Consider the following 24,575-nt stretch of genomic DNA (forward strand, 5'->3'; position numbering starts at 1 on the left):
AATCATAGCTCTTGTGTTAATAGTCAAAATTATCTATGCTTGCTAGTACCCTTGGGTGCCCACTAATCTTAATACTTGGTCAGTAAAAAAAAGGAATCTCTGCAGTATTTGTAACAACCACATTTTCTCGTTTACCAGTTAACATTATTTCTATCTGCTAATTAATTAAAATCTGTTTTATATTCATATTTTACTGCATCCAAAAATTGGTTCTGGCCCTAATTTTTGTTCATTATTATTATTAAAAGTCAGAGATCATTTTTTGACAATTGTTTTAATACTGTTAGAATCAGTAAAAAATGGAATAATTATACTCTTTTTATTATTCTGTGCCTATGCTCAATGTTTCATCCACATTAATGTTTTTGTTCCCTGTTAAGGGTTGGTACCTTATTTTTCTTTTGTCTCACATATGAGATGTCCAGGATAGTCACTATCTTTCAACATTTGCATAAGGATGTAAATCACAACCTCAAATATTTTGATGTAAAGATATCATCACAAGCCAAGGACAACCATAAGGCGTTTGGTTAAGTATGAAAACTCAAAGGTAGCACACAATAGTATACCAAAATGTTGGTAAATGGAGCCACTTTGCCTACCTCTCAATTCCAGCCCCCTTCAGGAAATTCCATCTAACATAACCCCTTCCAACTATCAGTAGGGAGCAGGAATACAGCTTTACTGGGTACCAGTAATATTCCAGGATGCCTGCTAAATAGCCTTTAATATAACCTATCAGGGCCACTGGTGTCACTATTCAACCATAGCCTCTGCAAAGGTTTCATACCACAAGAATGGAAGACTACAACAGTCATCCCTCTGCACAAGGGTGCAGCATCAACAGATAACAGAAACTACTGACCCATTAGTCTGACTAGTCTCATATGCTAAGCCATGGAAAGAATTATCATGGAAGTGACTAACAATGACACAGTAAACCTTTAGACACTGGACATAACCCAGTTAGGTTTCATTAAAGGCAAGCCATAACTACTGAACCCGGTGGACTTCCTTCAGAAGTTCAACAAGGCAATGGATGTGGGCAAAATGGTGCATACTGCCTACCTTGACCTAGCTAAGGCATTTGATAAAATACCCCCACTCAGGCATTGTAAATAAACTCAAAATTAAACATAAACCCTTATGTAACTTGCTGGATATTTCAGACAGGATCCAGGAACTTAGGGTTGTAGATACCACCTCCACAAAGAGGGCAGTCACCAGTGGAGTCCCCCAGGGCTCTGTGCTTGGATCGCTCCTCTTTGGCATCTGTTTTTCAGAAGTCAAGCCAATGTCAGGGGTCTCTGGCTTACCAAGTTTGCAGATGATTGCAAGCTAGAAGCAATCACTGAAACCCCCTCAAGGTGCCATCATCTTATAGGATGGTCTAACACAGACAAATGATTAGTGCCAATGCCACGGCTTAAAACACAATGCCAAGAAATGCATAATAGTATCTTTGGGAAGACAGCCACCCAGAAAAACTACTTCATTGATAAAACAACCCTAAAAGTAGATACAGTATTCAGGAATTTGGATATCATGTAGATAGTAACCTGGCATTCGACCAGCATGTGTCTAAGGTAGTAAAAACATCATTCTATGTCACTCAATGTATAAGCAAGGGCATGGCATTTAGGTCACTGTACTCAGCCTTCATCAGACCCATGACTGAGTATAATGCCCCTTTCGTTATGTACCTAACCAGGCACATGCAATAACTGGAATGTCCGCAGAGGTTCCTTATAAAAGAATACATGGTATAAACACAAAGTCCTATGAAGGTCACCTCAAAGCCCTTTCTCTATACTCTATTTCCTACAGACTGCGGAGAGGTGATTTATGCCTGGCATACAAGGCAACCTTGGATCCCCTAAGATAGATATTTTGCATATCTGCAAAATGAACAACACCAGAACTACTAGATCTAAGGATTTAAAATTTGCTTGCAACATAAACAAGACATGTCTGAAGGACAGCTATGTATTCAGAGAATCCCCATTCTCTGGAATAGGCTTCCCATCCATGTGAAGCATAGCCCTTCTCTAACACTATTCAAGCACAACCTGGACCAGTGGACAGGAAATCAGAAAGTCACTCCAAGTCTGACACCTATATCTCTGATGGACAGAGGCAGCCATTAAATCATGCCCTAACTAATATGGGTCCCCTACAGATGATCGAAATTCCAAAAAGTCGACTTTCACATGGCCGAGACCATATGATCGACTTTTGGAATTTCAAATGTTTAGAATGGATATCTCTGTATAGTGCAGAATGGGAAGAGTTCCATCTTCCACACTGTAGTGTGATCTCGAAGTTGGTATATTTAAATTTCAGGAGGTGTGCTAGCAATGTGTAGGTAAATTTTTGCTTTGTGTTTTTTTTTTTTAAACCATGTTCGAAATTCCAAAATTCGATGATATGGTCTCGGCCATATGAAAGTTGGCTTTTTGGGATTTCGATCATGTATTGTAGACCCACTAATATACACACCTTAAAATACCCCTAAGGCACAATAACGCTTGAGACATATTTGGGTTGAATAGCTAGGTTTATAAAAGTCCCAGCAGCCATAAATCTAGAATATACCTGTGAACCTGAAAACTATCATCAGATATCAGTCTTGACAGGCACATCATCTGCCTTTTTATCAAACTTTTTTCTGTATGTATGGATGACAACTATCAAAATAAAGATATGCAGTGCAGAAAACAGGTTTTCCAAAAGTAGTGGATCTAAAACATTGATTTTCTTTTGCCTCAAATATTTTCGCATCCAAGTAATCGATCATTCCTTCATCGAAGTTGCATTTGGAGGTCATAAATTCAGTGGCAGTACTTATATAATTAAGAAATGCATCCGATAAATCTCTCCCTCCACACCATAAGAAAAAAATGTCATCCAAAAATGTGCAAAGAAATGAAGGTTTTCTTTGTAACTTGGTTCAAAAATACAAGTTTTCCTCCAGTACCACAAAGGTTCAAGCCAGTATTCAAAAGATATGGAACACCCTGTGAGCTGATTACAGACAATGGGACAGAATTTGCGTCAACTGAATTCCAACAGTTTGTTATCGACTACAATTTTAGTCATACTATATCATGGTCTTACTATCCTCGACTGAATGGAGCCACAGAGAGAGCAACTCAAGTAGCTAAACGCATCTTGAGACAGCCTGATCCTCACAGACATGACCTAGTGAGATGAATCACATAGTGCCAGAGGAGTAAGCCCATCCCAACTAATGATTGGAAGACAAATAAGGACTAACATGCCAATGTTAGAAATTAAGTTTGAACCAAAAACAATTATATGAGTCAATAAAACAAAATCACCAAAGAGCTGAAAGTTATACAGAAAAGGTGCCAAGCAGCAAGTTACTAAAAGAACAAAATAACTCAGAATGGATTAAGAGAGCCAGTGTAAAATTAACATCTCATAAAGGCAGTACATCAGGTACATTCTGTACAGTATAATTTTTGGAAGCAGCCCCCTCTCTTTACAAAATATAGATGATAAATTAAAGGTCAGGCTAAGCAGGATAGAAATACAGGCCCTCATTTAGCAACTTTTTAAGCACTGATTGTCTGATATCTTAGGTTTGGAATCAATATTTAATAGATGTTCTTACAGAATAACCACATTAGTTCAAATTTTTTGCCACTTTCTGTAGAACGGGATTAAAACACTGGAGTAGGCATATCAAACGTAAGCTTAGGGCTGCCAGAGTATTTGAAATCTAGATGTTTCCTCTTACATGCCCCCCCCTTTTTTTTGTTATCTTGTAATAATTCTTTGAATGCCTGTCTGTCTTTATAATACAGGTCTAGAAACTTCTGAAATAGTGAAAGAACACTGTAAGGTAAATTTGTCTATGAGTACCACAAAGTTCTGTTTTTGGCCCATAATTCTTCTGATTGTCTGCCCATTAGCACTATATAAAGTCTAAGGTACAATATCGGTTTATGTAGTAGTAGCTAACTTTGTTGCATTGTAGACAGTGTGTAATGACTAATGGAAATCTAAAAGAGGACCTTTGAGACTTGAAAAGTATGTAAAGTTTATAGCTAACCTTCCTGACCATGAAGTTTGGGGTGATCCATTTAGGGAACAAAACCCAAGTGATTAGGTACAAGACAAAAAGAGTTAAAACTAGACATAATATGAATGAAAAAGACCTAGCAGTAATTATTAACAGCCTTCAACACAAGAAAGAGCAAGCATATCTTCAACATGATTAACAGGATGCTATGATGAGTTTGATATGATCTGGACTGGTGGTTTGTAGGTTACAATGATGTTGCTCTTGAAGTACTGAGTCTGATTCTGTACCAGTCTCCTGAAAGGCATTCTGGCACATTCAAGATGGTGTAGTTTAAAATACATAGTATTTCTATTTTAGTTTGCAGTTGTTCCTCTTTGCATCAGTGAAGTATTTTCTCCAGGTGCACTGGTTTCCTTTTACAGTTCATAGGTGATTACAAGGCTAACTGCTGTTTTGGGACATTTTAAGCCTATCCAGTTTTCCTGATGGAGCTGCTACACATCCGTAAGTTAAATAGCACAAAGGTCACCCGATATAGGCATCTTAACCATTAGCGACTCAAACAAAACATGCTGGAGAGACAGACATGTGTCTCAGAGAATGCCTCTTCTTTGGAACAGGCTTCCTTTTCATGTTAAGCAGAGCCCTTCCCTGGCCCTCTTGAAACCTAATTTGGATCAGTGGATAGAAAATCTGAAATTCACACCTGGGGCAGTGCATATGTCCCATATGGACAGGGACAATTTGCAAGATACTCAAGGCATAGGCACAAACCCATGCCATCCTCTTTCCCCTAGGGGCCATAAATTGGGTAAATTGGCTTATATTGGCTAAGCTTGTAAGGGATCTTAAGCCATTTATGAACATATAAGTCAGTGTGTGCGTGTGTGTGTGTGTGTGTGTGTGTGTGTGTGTGTGTGTGTGTGTCTCTATGTATACTCATGGGGTGGGGGGACATGAAAACATGCACACTTACTTGGGTTAGACTCAGAATTTGGCCACATCTAAATATGGTCATCCTACTTCACATTCTTGTTGTGGAACTGCACTAAGAACATAAACTCATGCAGAAACACTTTGACTCAGATTCAGCAGGCATGACCTGCCCTTGAAAAAAACAAAATGGGTCCAGTGTTTGGAGGTTTCCTGTGTCATTATTTATCAGTTCCAAGATTATTCTTTCCATGGTCTTACATATAAGGCTTATGGGTCTGTAACGTCACAGGTCAGGAGATGGTCCCCCTTTATGCAGAGGAATGATTATTGTTGTCCTCCACTCTATTGGAACAAAGCCAGTTCAGAGGCTGTGGTGAAACATTGATCCTAATGAGCCAGATAAGTCCTGATTTAAGCTGTTTAAGAGGCAACTTGGTATATCGTCAGGTCTCAGTGAAGCCATATTTTTAGCATAAGTTGGTGACAATCGGTGGTGAAGTTGTAGAGGGTATTTCTTAGGGGTGATGTGGAGGTGAAATCTGAGCTGAATTTTCCGGTCAGCAGATTTGCTATACATTCCAGCTGACTATAGGTGATGCTATCCACAACTAATTCCGCACATTTTTGGGTGTTGCCCTTAAGATTGTGGACATAACTGAAAAACGCTTTATGGTTATACCTTTGGAAGCTATTTTTACCTCAATGTCTGCTTTCAGAGACTTGACTAACTCCCTGATTCACTTGTTTACAATAATGAGGGACTTTCTTCATCTATTGTGCACATTCCCTGTTACTTCTCGACAGGATTTTCTTTCTTTTGTTGTACAACCTATTAAAACCAGGAGTCCACCAGTGTGGCTTGTTTTTGCAGTTTGACCTGGATTTATTTCAGTCTGGTACTGCTGTTTCTATGTAGTTGTTTATATGGTTGTACGGGGCTTTTGGGTACGCCTCTGCATAGGTTTTTGTGTTTTCTGGATTTAGGGGAACTTGGAAACTAGCTTTGCCGTCCCTTAATAGGGGGCAATTCTCCTTAGATAAGTTCTTAAAGTTATTGTGGTTAGGTGGGGGGGGGGGCTAGTTTTACCTTTATTGCAAGGGAGACCGCTTTGTTATCTGACCTTACCACGGAAGACATCACACTGGAGGGTTGCATTGCTCTCCCATATTTGTGAATACCAGATCCAGGATATTTGTTATTCTAGTGGTAGTGCAGACTAGCTGCTCCAGGGCATTAGAATTTACAAAGTCAAGAAACCTTTGGGCCTGCATGTAAGTAGCTGTATATGCTTCCCAATTAAAGGAGGAGTAGTTAAAATCATCCATGAGTATGGTATTAGGTTGGATGGTGAATGATTCTAGTAACTTCAGGTATGATGTATGGGTTTCCTGGTTCATGGTGGGGGACCTGAAGTCAGCAAGAATATGGTAATGTATTTTTCCCATGGTTAGCTGGACATGGAGTAGCTCAAACATGTCACATTGTTTGACCAGCCTTGAGGTGTGCTTATCCTTTATGTAGATAGGTATACCTTTGCCTTTTGCTCTTTCATGTTCGATGGGTTGTTGGAATACATGAAAGGCATTATAGCCATGCATTGTTGGAGTGCTTTCTATGGCTTTGAACCATGTTTCAGTACCTGCACAAATGTTAGCATTTTCCAGAGTGAGGACAAGCTTCTAGGGAGTGCAGTTTCTTGTTGAGACTCCTAGCACTGAGCAGTAATTCCTTTAGCTTGCCCTGAACAGCTTTTGTTATGTTGCAAGATTTATCTGTTTGGCAATGCCTAAAATAGGCACTATAGGGGTAGATAATACTTTGTACAATATCTGAAAGCCTAGAGGTGATGGGTGAAGACCATACCTGTAAAGGCAGCATGGCTGCTTAGCCATGTTGCTATAATGGGTCTAGTCTCACCATCCAGCCCAATACCATACTCATGGATGATTTTATCCCACTCTACAAAGGGGGAGCCACCACTGATCCTGGGAGCTATCAATCTATTAGCCTGATAAGCCTGGTCTGTAAGGCCATCGAACGTATCATCATGGAACTCATAAACAAAGACATTGGTAACCTCCAAACTCTGGATCCCACCCAGTTCGGGTTTGTGAAAGGCAGATCATGCCTCCTGAACCTGATCAACTTCTTTGAGGCAGTCACCAAAGCCGTAGATGAGGGTAAGGTGGTTCACACAGCCTATCTTGACCTCGCCAAGGCTTTCGACACCATCCCCCATTCTGGAATTATAGCTAAACTCACTAAACTAGGTATAAATCCCTACATCACAAGATGGGTTGTCAACTGGCTCACTGACAGAACCCACACTGTAAAAGTTGCAGACTCCAAATCTGACCTCAAAGCAGTGACAAGTGGAGTACCACAGGGTTCCATCCTGGGACCTCTCCTGTTTGGTATCTACTTCTTTGAAGTATAGGCTAACACAGAAGGCCTCTGGCTAACGAAGTTCGCAGATGTCTGCAAATGAGGAGCCATAGTAAAGTCCCCAAATAATGTGGACATCCTACAGAAGGGCCTCGCTGAGCCAGATGCCTGGTGTCACAGTCATGGCCTCAAGCTCAATGCCAAAAAGTGCAGTGTCATCCCCTTTGTTAAAAACTCTGTACCCATGAACTACCACATAGGCAGCAATCTACTTAACACCAAATGTGTGATAAGAGACCTTGGGACCCAGGTGGACAGTAGTCTCTCCTTTGATAGTCACATCGCCGCAGTAGTCAGAAAGTCCTTCTACGTGGCACATCTCATCATAAAAGGGTTCTCATCCAGGAAAAAAGAGGTCATTGTTCCCCTCTACTCGACACTCATTAGACCCATTACAGAGTACAACGCCCCTTTTGGAATGTACCTTACAAGACATCTGGAAAGGTCACAGAAGTACCTCACAAAGAGGATTACTGGCCTCAAACAAATAGCCTACACTGACCACTTCAAAAAACTCCAGCTTTACTCCATAGCATATCACCTACTCCAAGGTGATCTCTGCCTACCATATAAAGCTATGTCAAACCCAGAGCTGTTGGACATGCTACACCTACAGAAATCACAATCCCTCCGAGCTACATGCTCTAGGGACTAAACCTTGTCACCACAATAAACAGGACATGCTGGAGGGATAGATTCCTGTCCCAGAGACTTCCCATACTCTGGAACAGGCTACCCATCTATGTCAAGCAAAGTTCTTCATTAGCACTCTTCAAGAAAAATCTTGATGAGTGGATAGGAAATAGGAAATACACCCCGGGGATCACTTCTGTGTCTCTGCTCGACAGTGGCACAGGAAAATAACTTTCTTGAGTGGCGTAAGCCAGGGAACCTTGTTGACTAGGCTTACGTAGGCCCTTGGGCCGATAGCCTAGTACCTACCTATGAACCTAACAACCATGTCCTTCCAGGCTGATTGGAATGACACTAGTAGCTAAGACAATTGTTAAAGTACATAATTTTCTGCTGGTATTGTGGCATCATCCATGGGGACAGTAGAATGCTGTTCAATGCTAGACTCATACTTGCCTGTGACACACATTCTGAGAGCTCAGTCATGTTTCTCTTCATATAGTCCAGGAAGGTATGTCTCAGGTCATTCACACCCACATGGACAATAATCAAGTCATAGTGGTACTTAGAGAATGACCCGAGTGATTGCTTGATCTGGTGGATCCTGGCCCCTGACAGGTACCTTCACCTTATCCAGCCTGGTAAGATGGACATCAGTGTGTCTCACAATGGAGTATCCTATAAGCAGGATATTGGATTATGGAGTGTTTCACCTTATAGGCTTGGTAGTCGAGACACAATTAGATGTAGCTTTATGTGTTGTGATGAGAATTGTCTTGTTTATGTGCATGTAGAATTTCTGAGTTTCTGACAAGCCTTTAAGGTTTGGGTAACTTACATGCGAGCACCTCTGCATAAGTGGGTCTATGTGTATGGTCCTTTGTGGGTGTGGTGAGTGATGTGCATGGGAAAGACATCAGTCACATCTGCAAGGCTATTCTTAATTTCCAAAACAGGACGGGAAGGAGGGGGAAGACTCAGTAAGTGCTGATGCTATATGGTCCAGCCAGATTATTTCTGAGATATTTCTAGTGCATGTTGCAAACCAACATTCATTCTGACTGAACCTTTCAAAGAGACCATATCTCAGAAGCCATAATGCAAGTTACTGTTTTCAGTATCTAATTTTCCTGCACCCATAACATCTGGTTATAACCATTCTTTGAAAATACAGGAAGGTGAAAAAGTGGCTACAAAAAGAGGCAGATGTAGGGGATGTCCCATGGTCAGTTATCTATAACTGTCTTATAAACATATTGCTGGTAGATCACATAGGAAAGCATAACATAATCATATATCCTAGCACTGTCTAAGCTCTTTCTAAATCACTTCTCTACTGCAATGCCTTTACATATATCAGAAGTATTTGCAAAATAGGCTGCCTAACAGCAGACAGTCACTCTAATAATAGGAAAAAATGTTTTAGGAAACTGCAACTTCATGGGTCGCCAGTAGGTGAACATGTAACCTATCCATTCAGCAAACTGATAATTAAAAAAAGAAAGAAAGTTATCAACTAATCTACTTATGGTAAATTTTCAGAATGACTGCAGTTCTGATAATCACCATTATGCTGCTGGTGAAGTTTGTCCATTTGCATCTCAAATGTATATAAACAGCTTTATAATAAACATTTGTGTCATATTAAATATGTAATTGACCACAATAATCAGCAAAATACTAAAATGTGTTTGAATTAGTCTACCATTCATGGGCTCTGAATTTTAGACTAAGTATTTTTAAGTCTATGTTGTGTCTTTTGACTTTTCCCGATTAGTGGTCGCCACAGCGGAACTCTAGTCCGCTAATGATTGGCAGTAGATTTTTACGTGCCGAGTTGCCGGCCCTGACGCACAACCTTCAACGAAGGTATGCCCATTCACGCATGTCTCCACACAGAAGACGCTCTAGCTGAGAATCGAACAGGACAACGTCTTACTGTGTGGCGACAACGCTACCGCAGCACCACCACCACAGTAGATGAAAGTTCAGTCAGCTTCTTCAGAGTCAGCCAAATTCAGTCTATTCACACTTTACTCACCATTGTTGATTAATACATGCAGCTGAAGGTTCTTTGCATTAAAAGTCTTTACAAACTGTCGAACAGATCTCAGTGAAGCCAGGTCCAGATGTATAAATTCCACTAAAATAAATACATAAACAAATAAATATAATAAGCAATTGTTTGTATGATGCTGTATTATTACTTACTGTAAAAGCCATTTAAAGTTTAAAATGTATTCAGTGAATTTCATTAATGCCATTAACTGCTTATAGTCACCCATATTTACAAGCTGAAACTCGCAAATGCTACTGAAGATTGATAGATTATTTTATGTGCGTGTATTTAGCAAAGGTCATAAACTTACAAAGATGCCAAATGAAGACCTTTGGATGATGGACTGCCTTTCAAATTTGTATTCAAGCACCCCTCTGGGAAAATCATCCAGCACTACTCCAACTTTCAAATAAAAATAACACTTCATAATGCTGTTCTTAAATTCTTCCCTTAGTAGTTGTCAACCTTGACTTGAACAGTTTCCATTTACGTCCACTATAGTTTCATAGGGCTACCTGAGAATGGTGATGCACAACACCCATATCACACCCCAATGTTCATATGCATTTTCCTGTGTTTTGATTATTTTTCTGGACTATTCCTATTTAACAAATTTGGCAACATTCTGCAGCACTTTGTCCAACAGCTCAATGCCCTTCTCCTGTAAGGGCCTTCAGAAGGAAAAATAACATTCTTGATGAGGTCTCAACAGTACCTAGTTTTATGGGAGGGTGATATCTGCATCTCTAGAATGTGTATTCTTGCAGAGTGTTGCATAGTTTTGTTTGCATATGTCACTGTCCTTTTTAGACAGTGACTATGATTATATCTTTATTCTCTTTGTTTTCCTCTATATGCCCTAAAAATGACTAAAAATTCAGGCACCCTCACCAAAATATAAAACCTTGAACTGTTTCAGTGAAACCTAGCTCCTGAATCTACTCATTGAACAAGTCACAGCTGGTCAAATGGAAGGCTGACGCCTTAATCCCTCACACCGCTACACAACACTAGAGCCTGTACTAGACTTTATCCTGTTGTACATACTTTACTTACATCACCAGTTTCACTCTCCCAGGCTTTGTCGTGGCAAAGGTGTCCCAACCACCAATCTATATTTCCTCTCTACACTCCCCACACATCACATCCCAAAAATAAACAAATATGTATCACTGTCCTTTACATCCCTTCTGGCGACAATGTAGTTGTACTAAAAGATATCTGCACTGGCTATCCATAACAATTTTACAAGAAAAAATACTACTAGATGATGTGAATGTAAATTGGGTGGACATAAACTCTAACTCCCCTACATCTAGCATGAACTTATAGTTTCACACAAATAATTAATAGTCCCAAACATTTTAGCAATTCATCAAATTCCCTATTACAGTGGATCCTAGTATCAAACTCTAGCAACAATGTCAGACTCTCTCAGTGATAATCTCCCAGTCTAGACAACCAGACATCCCACACAGCTACTTAAGCACCAAGTTTATAAAACAATACACAACCTTTCTATGTTTAACCCAGAATGCTCATCACTACGCTATCATCTAGTAAATGGAACTCCCTAAAAAAATCATCCCCTTAGATGATGATGTAAATTAATTCAATATAATTTCCTGAAAATCCTAAATAGTCTTACATCTCCTAGAAGGAAGAGACAAAAAACAAATAATGCAATTTGGCTATCTAAAAACAATAGAATGTTAGGTGTTGATGCATGTATTTGAGGATCTCAAGAGCTTTTTGGTGGCCACGAGCTAAAGTAACAGCCGAGTTGGATCTCCAAATCCAACAGTTGAGGATTGAATGAAAATTAACAACATCAGATCAACTGCTAAACTATCTCCTGCAGGAAGAACTCCTATTCCCCAAGGCTCAAAAGTCAAACCCACCCCCATAAACAGCACAAGGAACAAGAAACTAAGGGTAATGCTGCTAAACGCCAGAAGTCTTAACCTCAAGATGCATGCACTCGAAGCTCTCCTCAGTATGGAGAACATCGATATCTGTGCAGTGACAAAAACCTGGTTCAAGGCTCCAGAGAGCACCCCAGCACTACCAGGCTATACCTCATGTCATGCTTTTCGGCCCCAAAACCCGGAATGAAGCACAAAAGGAGGGGGAGTTTCCATATTTATCAAGGATATCCACACCTCCAGGTTAGTGGCATTGCACGAAGTATCGGAGACCATCCATGTGCAACTAACAGTGGGCAAGACTGCTTTTCAGTTTATAGAATCCTACAGACCACACTCTCAAAGTCAGGAATCCCACTCGGCTTTCCTGAAAACATTGGAGAACATGAAGATCTCTCCAAACACAATTATATTGGGCGACTTCAACTACCCAAACATTGACTGGGAGCACTACTCAAGCCCCAGCACCTTAGCCCAAAGGTTCCTGGAAATTATAAACTCAAATTCTATGGAACAACTAGTCACCACTCCCACAAGAGGGGACAACATACTAGACCTGATCATTACCAACATGGGGACTCTATGCTCCACACCAGAAGTATATCCCTCATTGGTAAGATCAGACCATAAATTAATTTCACTGGATGTCCACATCCCGACCACACCCTCAGCCCAGAAAACGACAGTGAAAAACTTCTCAAAAGCGAACTTCTCACTTCTCAAAACCGTAGTGGAATCCTTCAAGGCCCCAGGGCCAGTGGAAACTACGGCCCAAACTGCAGAATCCTATATAAACGCATTCTACGGACATCTCCAGGAATGCATGGATCATGCTATCCCAAACAAAACCAAGACCCAATCATCCAAAGGCAGGCATCCAGTCTGGTGGACCCCTGCCATAAATAAACTGTACAACAGAAGGAGGAAGCTACTACATGATAGAGCAAAATCCCTAATAGGGAAGGCATCTCTGATCAGTACTAGCAAAAAATTACGATCCCTCATAAAATCCTCCAAGGCCAGCTTCGAGAGAAAAATTGCACAGGACACCAAAGACAATCATAAGGCTTTTTCAGTTATGTTAGAAACCTGGGATGCAACTCCCAGACTTGTTCAGAGTTGATTCTAAACGACAAAAATACACTGAACCCACAGACATCGCCAATATCCTGGCAGACAGGTTCAGTGCAAACTTCTCCACCCCCTCCCCCCCAAAAGAGCAAGTATCCATCCCGGCAGAGGGCTGCCTCCCAAACATCTCTGATGCTCAGGTGAAGGCTGCCCTCTCCAAAGCAAAAAACACTGCTTCCATGGGACCAGATGGCGTCCCAGGTTGCGTCCTACATGAACTCCAAGAGGAACTAATCCCTCAAATAAAACAGCTATACAATCTCAGCCTCACTACAGGATATGTGCCCACAGAATGGTGTACAGCAACAGTGGTCCCGCTCCACAAAGGTGGAGCCTCTACGGACCCTGGAAACTATCGCCCCATAAGCCTGACTAGCTTAGTCTGCAAGGCTATGGAGAGGATCATCATGGAGCTCATAAACAAAGACATTGGGGACCTACAGACACTAGATCCTACCCAGTTTGGCTTTGTCAAGGGCAGATCCTGCCTTTTGAACCTGGTTGACTTCTTTGAAACAGTCACCAAAGCCATAGATGAAGGGAAGGTAGTCCACACAGCCTATCTGGACCTTGCAAAGGCATTTGACACAATACCCCACTCGGGCATCATAGATAAGCTATCCAGCTTAAATATAAACCCCTATGTCACAAGATGGGTCGCAAACTGGCTCAAAGACAGACCGCACAGAGTGAGAGTTGCTGGAGCCATGTCCGACTCGAAACTGGTCACAAGTGGCGTCCCACAGGGTTCTGTCCTGGGACCACTCTTGTTCGGTATATACTTTTCCAAGGTACAGGCAAACGTGGGAGGACTATGGCTCACCAAGTTCGCAGACGACTGCAAACTGGGCGCCATAATCAACTCTCCAGCTGACACAAACATCCTTCAAAAAGGTCTCACAGAGACAGATATAACTGGTGCCAGCGCCATGGTTTAAAGCTAAATGCCAAAAAATGTATAGGCATACCCTTTGGCAAAAACAATGTGCCCACAAATTACCACATAGGCAGAAACCCATTAAGTACAGAGAAAGTTATTAGGGACCTGGGGACCCAAGTTGATAGCAATCTCTCCTTTGAAAACCACATTGCCAAAGTGGTTAGAAAGACCTTCTACGTAGCCCACCTCATCACGAAGGGTTTCACATCTAGATCAAGAGAGGTAATCGCGCCCTTTTATTCATCCCTCATCAGGCCCATCATAGAATACAATGCCCCTTTTGGGATGTACCTTACCCGACACCTGCAGCAATTAGAAAGACCCCAAAATTATCTCACCAAGAGGATCAAGGGTCTCAAACAGATGCCATATGCTGCTCGGTTAAAAAAACTCCAGCTCTACACAGTTGCATACCGCCTACTTCGAGGCGATCTATGCCTGACATACAAAGCTATGTCAAATCCAGAATTAATGGACATGCTCCACCTCAGTAAATCTAAATCCCTTAGAGCCACACGCTCGAGGGACTTGAACCTCAGCACAGAAAAAAATAGAACTTGCTGGAGGGACAGGTTCATAACCCAGAGGCTCCCTTCGCTCTGGAATAGAATTCCAGTTCATGTGAGGCAGAGCACCTCACTGAATCTCTTCAAGAAGAATCTCGATAGGTGGATGGGGGATCGTAGGTTTGTCCCAGGGATTACTCCTGTGTCACTATTAGACAGAGGCACAGTAAACTAAACCTTAAAAAGGGCACAGTATACTCAAATCAAGGGGTGGCGTAAGCCATACAGAATCGGGCTAGGCTTATAATTGCCCCAGGGCAGATAGCCTAGTATGAACCTATGAACCCATGAACATGGCTTCTTTCTTTCCCATGGTACTAACATTGCAACTCTAACCTATATAAATACTGTCAATAAAGCTACAGATAATGGCAAACAGGTTCTATCCTTATTTCTAGAGTTGTCTAAAGCCTTCAACACAGTTTGTCACAGCAACCATCTACTTCAAATGTCCTCATCATGTCTCTTTCAGACCACCCTTCTATGGTTCAAAAGCTACCTGTCCAGTAGGTATCAGTTAGCAGAATGGCAATCCACCCTCTCTCCATCCCTCCCAGTCACCACCAGTATACCACAAGGCTCTATCCTTGGCCCCCTTCTCTTTAACATTCTCCCCAACACTCTCTACACATCCACACAATAGGCTTCCCCTAATACAATACACAGATGACACAACACTGATTTGCACATTTGACAACATGGCACACCTCCAAAAAATTACTCAGGAAGCTTCAACAGCCACAGAAACATGGCTTTGTAACCCACAACACATGCTCAGCCCTAACTCCCTCCCCAAACAAAAAATCCTTTTCCCCCAAATCTCTCTCTCTCTCATGAAAAACAAAATTTAAAGTTCTCTGTCTTGATAATGCAACCATTAAAGTCACTTCTCGTAGCCAGTTAGTAGGGATGATAGTGGATTATAATTATAAATTCTACCCGCATATACAAAACTGCAACTCATCAAAAACTAGGGCTGCTTTACAGAGCCAAAAACTTTCTAACCATTGCAACTAAAACTACACTTGCCATTACTTATCTCCTCCCCAATACTTCTTTATGGTGCTTCCATCCTTACTAACCTGCAGGCATCCAAAAAAAATCAAAACTTGAGCAATGCTATAACAAAATTGATAAATTTGCAGTAAATAACCCTTTTACAACCCACCACTGTATAGCACTAAAAAGCCCAAAATGATTAGAACTACCGCATTAACTAACATATACACAGCTTCTTACCACCTATGAAATTATCCAGCACCCATCTGCTTGTCCTGCACTAAATACCATTCTACACAACTATGTTCCCAGTTGGTCATTACAATCCAATGAGCAAAAACTTTTGTCTGTCTACAAACCTATCAGATCTGCTGGGGGTTGTCTGTACATTTACCATGTTGCTAAGGCATGGAACTCCTTGCCTGTATCCATCAGGTCATTACCCTGCCTCCCATTCTTCAAAACTATTCTGAAATGGCACTCGACTGCGGGGAGGACATGCAGAAATTCCAAGATTACACAACAGGAGGGTAAGGGCAATTTTCAGACCTCCCTATTCTACAATCTCATATGGAAAGCAGCCAAAAGGCTGTAAAGCATGCCTGTAAGAGCAGCCCCTCTTACAGACTGCAACCTTATACATATGTTCACAGGTTCACAGATTAGTACTAGGCTAACTGCCTTTGCAAGCCATTTTAAGCCTAGCCAATTATCTCTTGTGAGACTCAAAGCCTGAACCTTGTGTTTGTAAGGCAAACACCTTAACCATTAGGCCACCCTCCCAATGTATATATTTATATTTATATACATATACACACACAAATACATGCATGTTTACACATATATTCAGAAGTCTGCATGTATTACAGATACATACACATATATGTATACATGTGTGTATGTACATATTAATTAAATCCATGGTTGTACAACTCATGGAATAAGGAATGTAGTCATGCAATTGTACTGGGTATAGCAGAACAGGATTATGCAACAACAGATTAAGTTTGTAAGTTTCTGTCAGCAAATCTGAAATGTTTTTTGATCAAGTCCCAAATTATCAAACAAAAAACATCAAAGCAAAAAACAGAGCAAACTCACTAATGACCTTTGACATGATTCCTGCAGGGGGGAGCAGGACTTTTTTTTTTTTCCTCCATTGTGATCTCTCTCTTGTGATTCGATGTTTTTGGTTGAAATTCTGTGACTCGACCATAAAACATTTGATCACATGTAATGTAGCCATGTGTGTATATATATATATATATATATATATATATATATATATATATATATATATATATATAGATAGGATCACTACATAATCTCAAAATGTTGGAATACTGAATTCCAAAATCTCAAGACTATATAGCCGAAACCCCTAAATACCGAAAGACCAGAAGCATGAAATTCCGAAACCGCTAAATACCGAAAGACCAGAAGCATGAAATTCGAAATCCCAATGTTCAGAGATATTGAAGTAGCACTTCTGGTGTTGCGATTTGTTGATGGATAGGTAGCAGTTCAGGTAAGTATCTATGTGTAAGTGTATTGGTTAGGGGCTTTAGTGTGTGTCGTGACTGTGATGTGCGTGTGTGAGGGACTGTAAAATGTGTGGGTGTGAGTTTCCCATGTGTCTCTGTTTGTGCGATCTCGGAGTTAGTATATTTAAGTAGGAGCGTGTGTGTGTGGGGGGCGCATCCCCCCGCACATGGGGGGTGCAGGGGGGCTTGCCCCCTGCTTATCTGTAGTGTAGGATAATATGTTTGATTGTGGGGGGAAGTTGTGTATGAGTATGTGTGTGATTTATGTATGTTGCAAGTTCGGGATTTTGAATTTCGTGCTTCTGGTCTTTCAGCATTTAGGGGTTTCGACTATATAGTCTCGAGATTTTGAAATTCGATATTTCAAAATTTTGAGAGTATGTAGTGAACCTATATATATATATATATATATATATATATATATACATACATATATACATACACACACATACAGACAGATCAGATAGCTAAATCCATATCTATCTATATACATATATATATATAGAGAGAGAGAGAGTTAGATTATGTAAAAGCCTTAATACAGTACAGAAGTACAATTTCTTAATACACCTGCCTAAGATTTACACTCCTTGTCAGGTAGTATGAAGCGAGAGAATGCTTGGGTCTCTGTGATCTGTATTGAACTGAAAGATCGCAGAAGAATTAGTAGGAAGATGAGTATAAAGATTCTCTATAGTGGCTTGTACAGGGTAACAGACTTCTTAGAGGCCACCAAAGTGTAGACAGGGTGCCTCCAGGCTGCCTTTATGGCAGCCATGAAATCTGGATCCATGCAAAGGACTGGCCGTCTCCTCCTAGACCAGTTTGCCATGGGTGGCCATGCCAAGAGAAGAAAGATTCTTACAACATATATCTATGAATCAGAGCAGAACAGGGCCCTCTTCACTATGATAAGCTCAAAATCCCAGGAGGGTATCTAAGTGGTATACCAACCCTTCCAGTGGTGGATTGAATGTACCTTGGGTCCATAGCTGTTTTCAAACATGGGCCCACCTCACACATTTTTAGGACCATGCATAAATGCATATGTTACTTGATTCACCTTCCTGATTGATTTAAATTGTATTTCTTGTTTAATACAGCAATACTGGTTAGTGCTTTTTTTATTTGTATTTTTGAACATGCTTTCCAGTAAATTTTAGTCTCCAATTCCACTCAGTCACCATCTTCCTTCACAGTACAGAGCCTGTGGTCATTTCATCGACCCCTAACTCAGATATTGCATGAGCTCTGCCACAAGCCCCAACTCTTGAACATTTTCAGAGAATATTGTCATGTGCAGCAGCCTGTGATCATTTCATCCACCCCTGACTGTGATATTGCAGGAGCTCTGCCACAAGGCTTGACTCTCAAACATTTTCACTGAGAATTTTGTCATTGTGCAATATAAGCAAGTTTAACATGAACAGCCTTGCCGTGTATTAACTGTAACTAGTCAAATACATGCCTACCCTGTGTAGGAAAGTGGCTGTGACACTCCCCCTATATCAGTAGTCCTTGTATTCTAAGGACCACTCACTAAGTAAGCCACTGTCCTTTCTCCTGACCAATAGATTACACTGTATATGTCAGTTACTACAACCCCCTGGTCCCTTGTTTCTTTATTCAGTAAATGAAAAAAATGTTCAACTTTGTGCCTCATTGTTAATTGTCCTGTATCAGCTATAAACTGATTGCTCTCTGTAATAACTGACCTGAGGGTGGGAGGGTCACTGTAGTGGAATGTAATGCTAAAGCACTCCCACCCCCACTTTGGTCTCCACCTCTGCTCAGTTACCATGTTTTTTATAGTGCAGGTATGTGTCATGTGTTGTTAATTTCTATTTGTTCTAAGACTGTATAGAACAATGAAAAGACCTTTGTTGAGTGTTGCATTTGTACCAATTTTATTCAAGTCAGAAAATATTTTTTTATTAAGCAACAACACTATTAAAGGTCATAAAATATAGCAACGACTGAAGAACACCAGTGAGTAACAGCTCTACTTTCATAAAATTTAATGAACAATTCAACTTTTCAGTTCAACTTCTCTAGCGCCTCGGCCACAGCCTTTACGTTTGACTAACATTTTATTGACAGCTTACAATGCTGAATTTTAACATACTAAATCTTAAACCACAGACAAGCACACACAGAACACCAGTAACTAATTCTTTAACAGAAATGGGACAATGTACAACCAAACTAGGTGGGAGACTGTGCCCCCCACACCCCCCAATTATATATACTAACTCCAGGATCGCACTACAGTGGGGAAAAGGGCACATACCTTTAACTTGGCTTACAGTACTCTACACGCTGCCACTACTGCTGGAAACTCACAAAACATTCGCCAAATTACTTTAGATAGGTTCATAGGAAGGTACTAGGCTATCTGCCCGAAGGCATTTATAAGCCTAGCCGGAATTGTGTTGGCTTTCGCCGCCCCCTTAGATTAGTTCTCTGTGCCTCTGCCCAGCACAGCCATTGAAGTGATCCCCGGGGTAAATAAAATGTAGAGACAAACCCACATTTAGAAACACTACAACACTGCTTTCTACATGACTATCAGAATTCTAACACTCAGCACTTAAGCTACAGTTGTTGTTTTTCTTTCTGCTTTTCCAGGTTAGGGGTCGCCACAGTGGAACTCCGGTCCACTAATTATTAAGTTACAGTAATTCTTTTTAATACATGCAAGTCACAGGTGAAGGAAAATCCACAAGTCTATGTCTTAAAGGTCAGTGAAATGGGAGTCAGTCAAATGAGTTCAGTCAAATGAAATTTAGGTCAATTGGGTGTCAGTCAAATGAGTTTTATGTCAAGTGAAGTAGACCCATATATATATATATATATATATATATATATATATATATATATATATATATATATATATATACACACGTGTGTGTGTGTGTGTGTGTATATATATATATTATATATATATATATATATGTATATATATGTCTATGTCTATATCTATATATATATCTATATATATATATGTTTATGTGTATATGTATATATATATATATATAGCTATCTATCTGTCTATATATATGTATATATATATATATATATATATATATATATATATACACACACACACACACACACGTGTGTGTGTAAATATAAATATATATAGATATATATGTATATTTATAAACAACACTGTTTTGACATTCTGGTTAACTCAATGAATGCTTACTAAGTGAGAGTGATATATTGTATTTATCACTGTAGTGCTATGTGCTAATAATTTGCTCTGTACAGCTCTATAAACTGTACTACTGTGGTTTCTCTATCAGTATACCTCCTGTTTAATGTATTTTGATCTTATATTCTTAAACTTTCTTACCATTTCTTTACTCTTACAATACCCCATATTCTCTTGCTCTGACTCACTGTGTCCCTTCCTGCATCTGTAAAAATAAGTATTAACTTTACTGCCTCTATATAATATTAAAGTTTAGTGGAATGTTTCTCTTTGCTTTTCTTTCCTTTCAGAGTCTGTGGTCACTTCATCCACCCCAACTCTGAAATTGCAGGATTTCTGCCACGAGGTCCAACTCTCAAACATTTTCACTAAGAATACTGTCATTGTGTAATGTAAGTAAGTTTAACATGACAAGCCTGGCTGTGTATTAACTGTAATTAGTCAAATACGTGTCTGCCCTGTGATGGAAAGTGTTCCCCCAAAGCAGTAGTCCTGTTGACCAATAGATTGTACTGTATATGTCATACCGTACCCATTTATTCTCAACCCTTACATACACATGCCCGATCTACACTAAACTATGCAAAAGCAGTATGAACAAACTTTCCATCGCCTACAATAATATAGCAAGATTTACAACTGGCTCAACCTACAGAACCCATCACTGCAACAATCTTAAACAACTAGGCTGGTTAGAACTGTCAAATCTAATTTTACGGAACCAACTAACAATAGTCCAAAAGATACTATACCACCCTTCAAAGACTTCCATACTCACCAACCTAATCTTCCCCTACTATAACCTAAAGATCCTACGCTCATCAAACAAATTACTAGTGCAAATAAATAAAACCAACAATCTGGCTGATGACTCTCTGTTCTCCAACGCAGTGGGAAAAACCTGGAACTCCCTCCAGATCACTTTACATCCATTTCCTCAGCTCCCCTATTTAAAACCAAACTTAAAACATACCTCAAATCTCACTGGTTATGCCCTTGTGCTAATCCAGACTAAACACCAGTCTTTATATGATGACACCTCTCTACATACCAGCACAAGCAAAATTACCTCTTACTTATAATTGTGTGCATATCAATATACCTATTAATAGTGAACTATTTAATAACTAATTGAATTACTAACAAACATCATATGGGTGACTTTTATAACTAACTTTGGTATTGGTTTATAATCAGAGACTTGATTGCTGTATTGTGTTTTTCTAGCTAACTTAGCCTACTAGCAAACTATACTGATGTGACTTTATTGCTCAATAGTGTGCATTGTTGTCTTACATAGTTTTAAACATTCCCCTGTATTACTATACTACCAATGTTGTGCTACATCTTCTTATTCATCTTTGTACCTATATTCATAGCTCTATTCAGTAAGAATCATCCCACTAATATGACAATAGGAAATACCTCTATAATAGCTAAAACTTGTACTTATGTCTTGTAAATACTATTTTGTAGTGCGGAGCTTTTCTCCCCGGGCCTCCACTGAAAATGGACATGTATCCAGTTGGACCAGCCCGGTCAACAAATGTAAAATAAAAATAAATAAATAAATACTTAGTCCTTCTAGTTTCCTGGTTTCTGCAACCTTTTCTACTTTGTGCCTGCTTGTTAATTGCCCTATACCAGCTATAAACTGTTTGCTCCCTGTAGTAACTAACCTGAGGTTGGGAAGGCCTCTCCACCCAGCTTTGCTCTATTTCCCTACCCCCTCTTACTCTACTATTATACTTCTCATATACAAATTTTACCTGTAACACCCATTCCCTTACCCTCCCCAAACAACCTTACTGCTATCATATAAAGACTCATTTCAATTTTCCTATTTTCGAATTTCTATCTAAAACTTAGCAACATTTCCAACAACCTTTCACCTTCCCATCGACTCCACCTCAGCAGTGTCTATCCATTATTCTACATTTAAAATCTACTTTCCCCAAATAAACCCTCACTACTTTCTATCTTAACTACATCATCATACTCTGTCCTTTCAAGCCCCTGTATTTCTTACTTTTCAGAAGCATAAGAGAAGTTACCAGGACAACCTAATTTTCTTCCTTCATAGAAAATGCTTTCTTCCTACCTACCTTCTACCTGCTTTTACACTCCAGCTCCACTAAATATCCTACAGCCCTGGAACTTCTTGCTTCCTTCTTGATTTCCTACTTCCTCACTCCCTGCCATCAATAAAATACAGTTACCTTTACTTAATCATGCTACTCTTCAGCTTATCCTCTATTTCCCTCCCCCTACTGAACCATCTGGCATCCTACAATGACTCAATAATAGCTCTCAATATCTCTCCAACTGTGTTCCAACCACTTATCCATACTCACTCTGTATAAGCATATGCATTAATTAATCTCCATTCATATCCTTTATATTCTGTATCTGCTATCAAAACCATTCCAGGAACCACTACAGTTACATTTAACATCTTTACTTCTGCATCCAATACCCTTTCAAGAACCACTATAGTTACATGCAACGTCTTTTATTTCTGCATCTGAAAGGAACATAGCCATCCCTGAACATGTATCGAATCCAAATTAAACAAAAACTGACCCCACCTAAATAGCTTTATATAAAAACTTGCTCACGTTGTGTTACCTTTCTAACATCTTGAAGTAAACAAAATTGAACAGTGAAGTGATTTTACCCATTTAACAATCCCCAACACTTCTTTCTGCGTCTAATTAATGACATTATTAGTAAGTATCCTCGTGTTATGTGTTTACCCTTTCCTTTACAATTTCTTGTCTTCTGTGGTTCTCTATCATTTTTTTTTATTTTCTTCATCTAAAACAATATCTTCACTGTCTCCATCCTCATCATCTGTTTGAAAATATGCATATTTATTTGCAGTTACTATAGGACTTTGAGAGGCATGTCCCTCCACTCTTGGTTGAGTGGGGTCTCTCTAGAAAAATTCCTCCTTTTATGGATCCAGAAAATTATAACCTTCCTCACGTTATATCCACTTACTTGATTATTTCTTGCGAAATCTACCCCAAAATGATCAGTCCCTCCACATGTTATTTGTTTGACACAATTATTTTCATTGTGCCATGTTTGCCCAAAGTTTTCAGAAATCAGCTTAGGATAATTTATTTTAAAGTGACCCAGTTGAAAACAAAAACATCTTCAACTAATTATCTTCTTTTAAATCAGCATACCTTCCCCACCCTCCAGTTCAAATACCCAACTTATCTTTCGGTTTGTACAGATAATATATAGTCTAACAATGTTTTTGCAAGCTGCAAGGCTGATTCTATTTCAAGATATACATTTTATATGGTCTCAGATGAAAAATGAACTAGCAGTCTCACTTGAGAAATAAAAATCCCAAACGGTATGAAAAAAAAAAAAAAAAGAGCTGTACTGTTTGTTTATACCTCTGTAACCAACCAATAAATCCTCCCTCTTTTGTATATGTCTAGATGTATATGTCTACAACCAGTGTTTTTCCTCTCTGTGTATTAATGTGGAGCTTTTCTCCCCGGGCATCCACTGAAAAAGCACAATTTGTGTCCAGTCAGACTTTCCCAGTAAACAAATGTAAAATTAAATAAATAAATAAATACTGATATCACAGAACTGGCTGGCGAGCAATCATATGATTTACTTTGTATGTGGAATAACATCCTCTGAATTACAATGTCAAGTCTAAATTATAAGTAAATTCACTAGCCTCTGCTACCTTAATCTTTTTTTTCTATTTTATTTATTACAATTGACCATAAAATCTCACTATCATCATCAGTTTTTGCTTGGCTAATTAGCATTAACAACTGCTGTGCACTCATATTTCCTGGTCCTATTTCAGTCACAAACAATCTCATCTGTAGTCACCACCCTGATCTCATATTGCTGTATCCATGACACATCCAGCTGTAGCACAGTAATAGGCATAGGGGAATTTCATGAATGCCCTAACCAAATTTCCCCAGCCAGTATGAATTCCATCTCAGGTCTTGCCTGAAAACAGACCGCTGTCCTATTGGTACTAAACCAGTCGATAACGTCTAAATAAAAGACTTTATTGACAGTGCCTCAAGAGCTACTATGTACCAGAAATCAGTATAACCACATTCTCAGAGAAAGAATGTT

General features: G+C 39.7%; 1 protein-coding gene across 1 annotated transcript in view; it reads right to left on the minus strand.

Moving 5' to 3' along the window:
- DHRSX (dehydrogenase/reductase X-linked) overlaps positions 1–24,575 on the minus strand; it is a 1,564,048-nt gene that overhangs the window by 1,056,301 nt on the left and 483,172 nt on the right. Inside the window, exon 3 of the mRNA XM_044072516.1 lies at positions 10,108–10,209. Coding sequence (XP_043928451.1) covers positions 10,108–10,209 — 102 coding nt within the window. The remainder of the gene's footprint in view (positions 1–10,107; positions 10,210–24,575) is intronic.

The sequence above is a fragment of the Protopterus annectens genome, chromosome 5.part0 (assembly GCF_019279795.1).
Source record: "Protopterus annectens isolate FY-2018-M chromosome 5.part0, PAN1.0, whole genome shotgun sequence".
Taxonomy (NCBI): Eukaryota; Metazoa; Chordata; order Ceratodontiformes; family Protopteridae; genus Protopterus; species Protopterus annectens.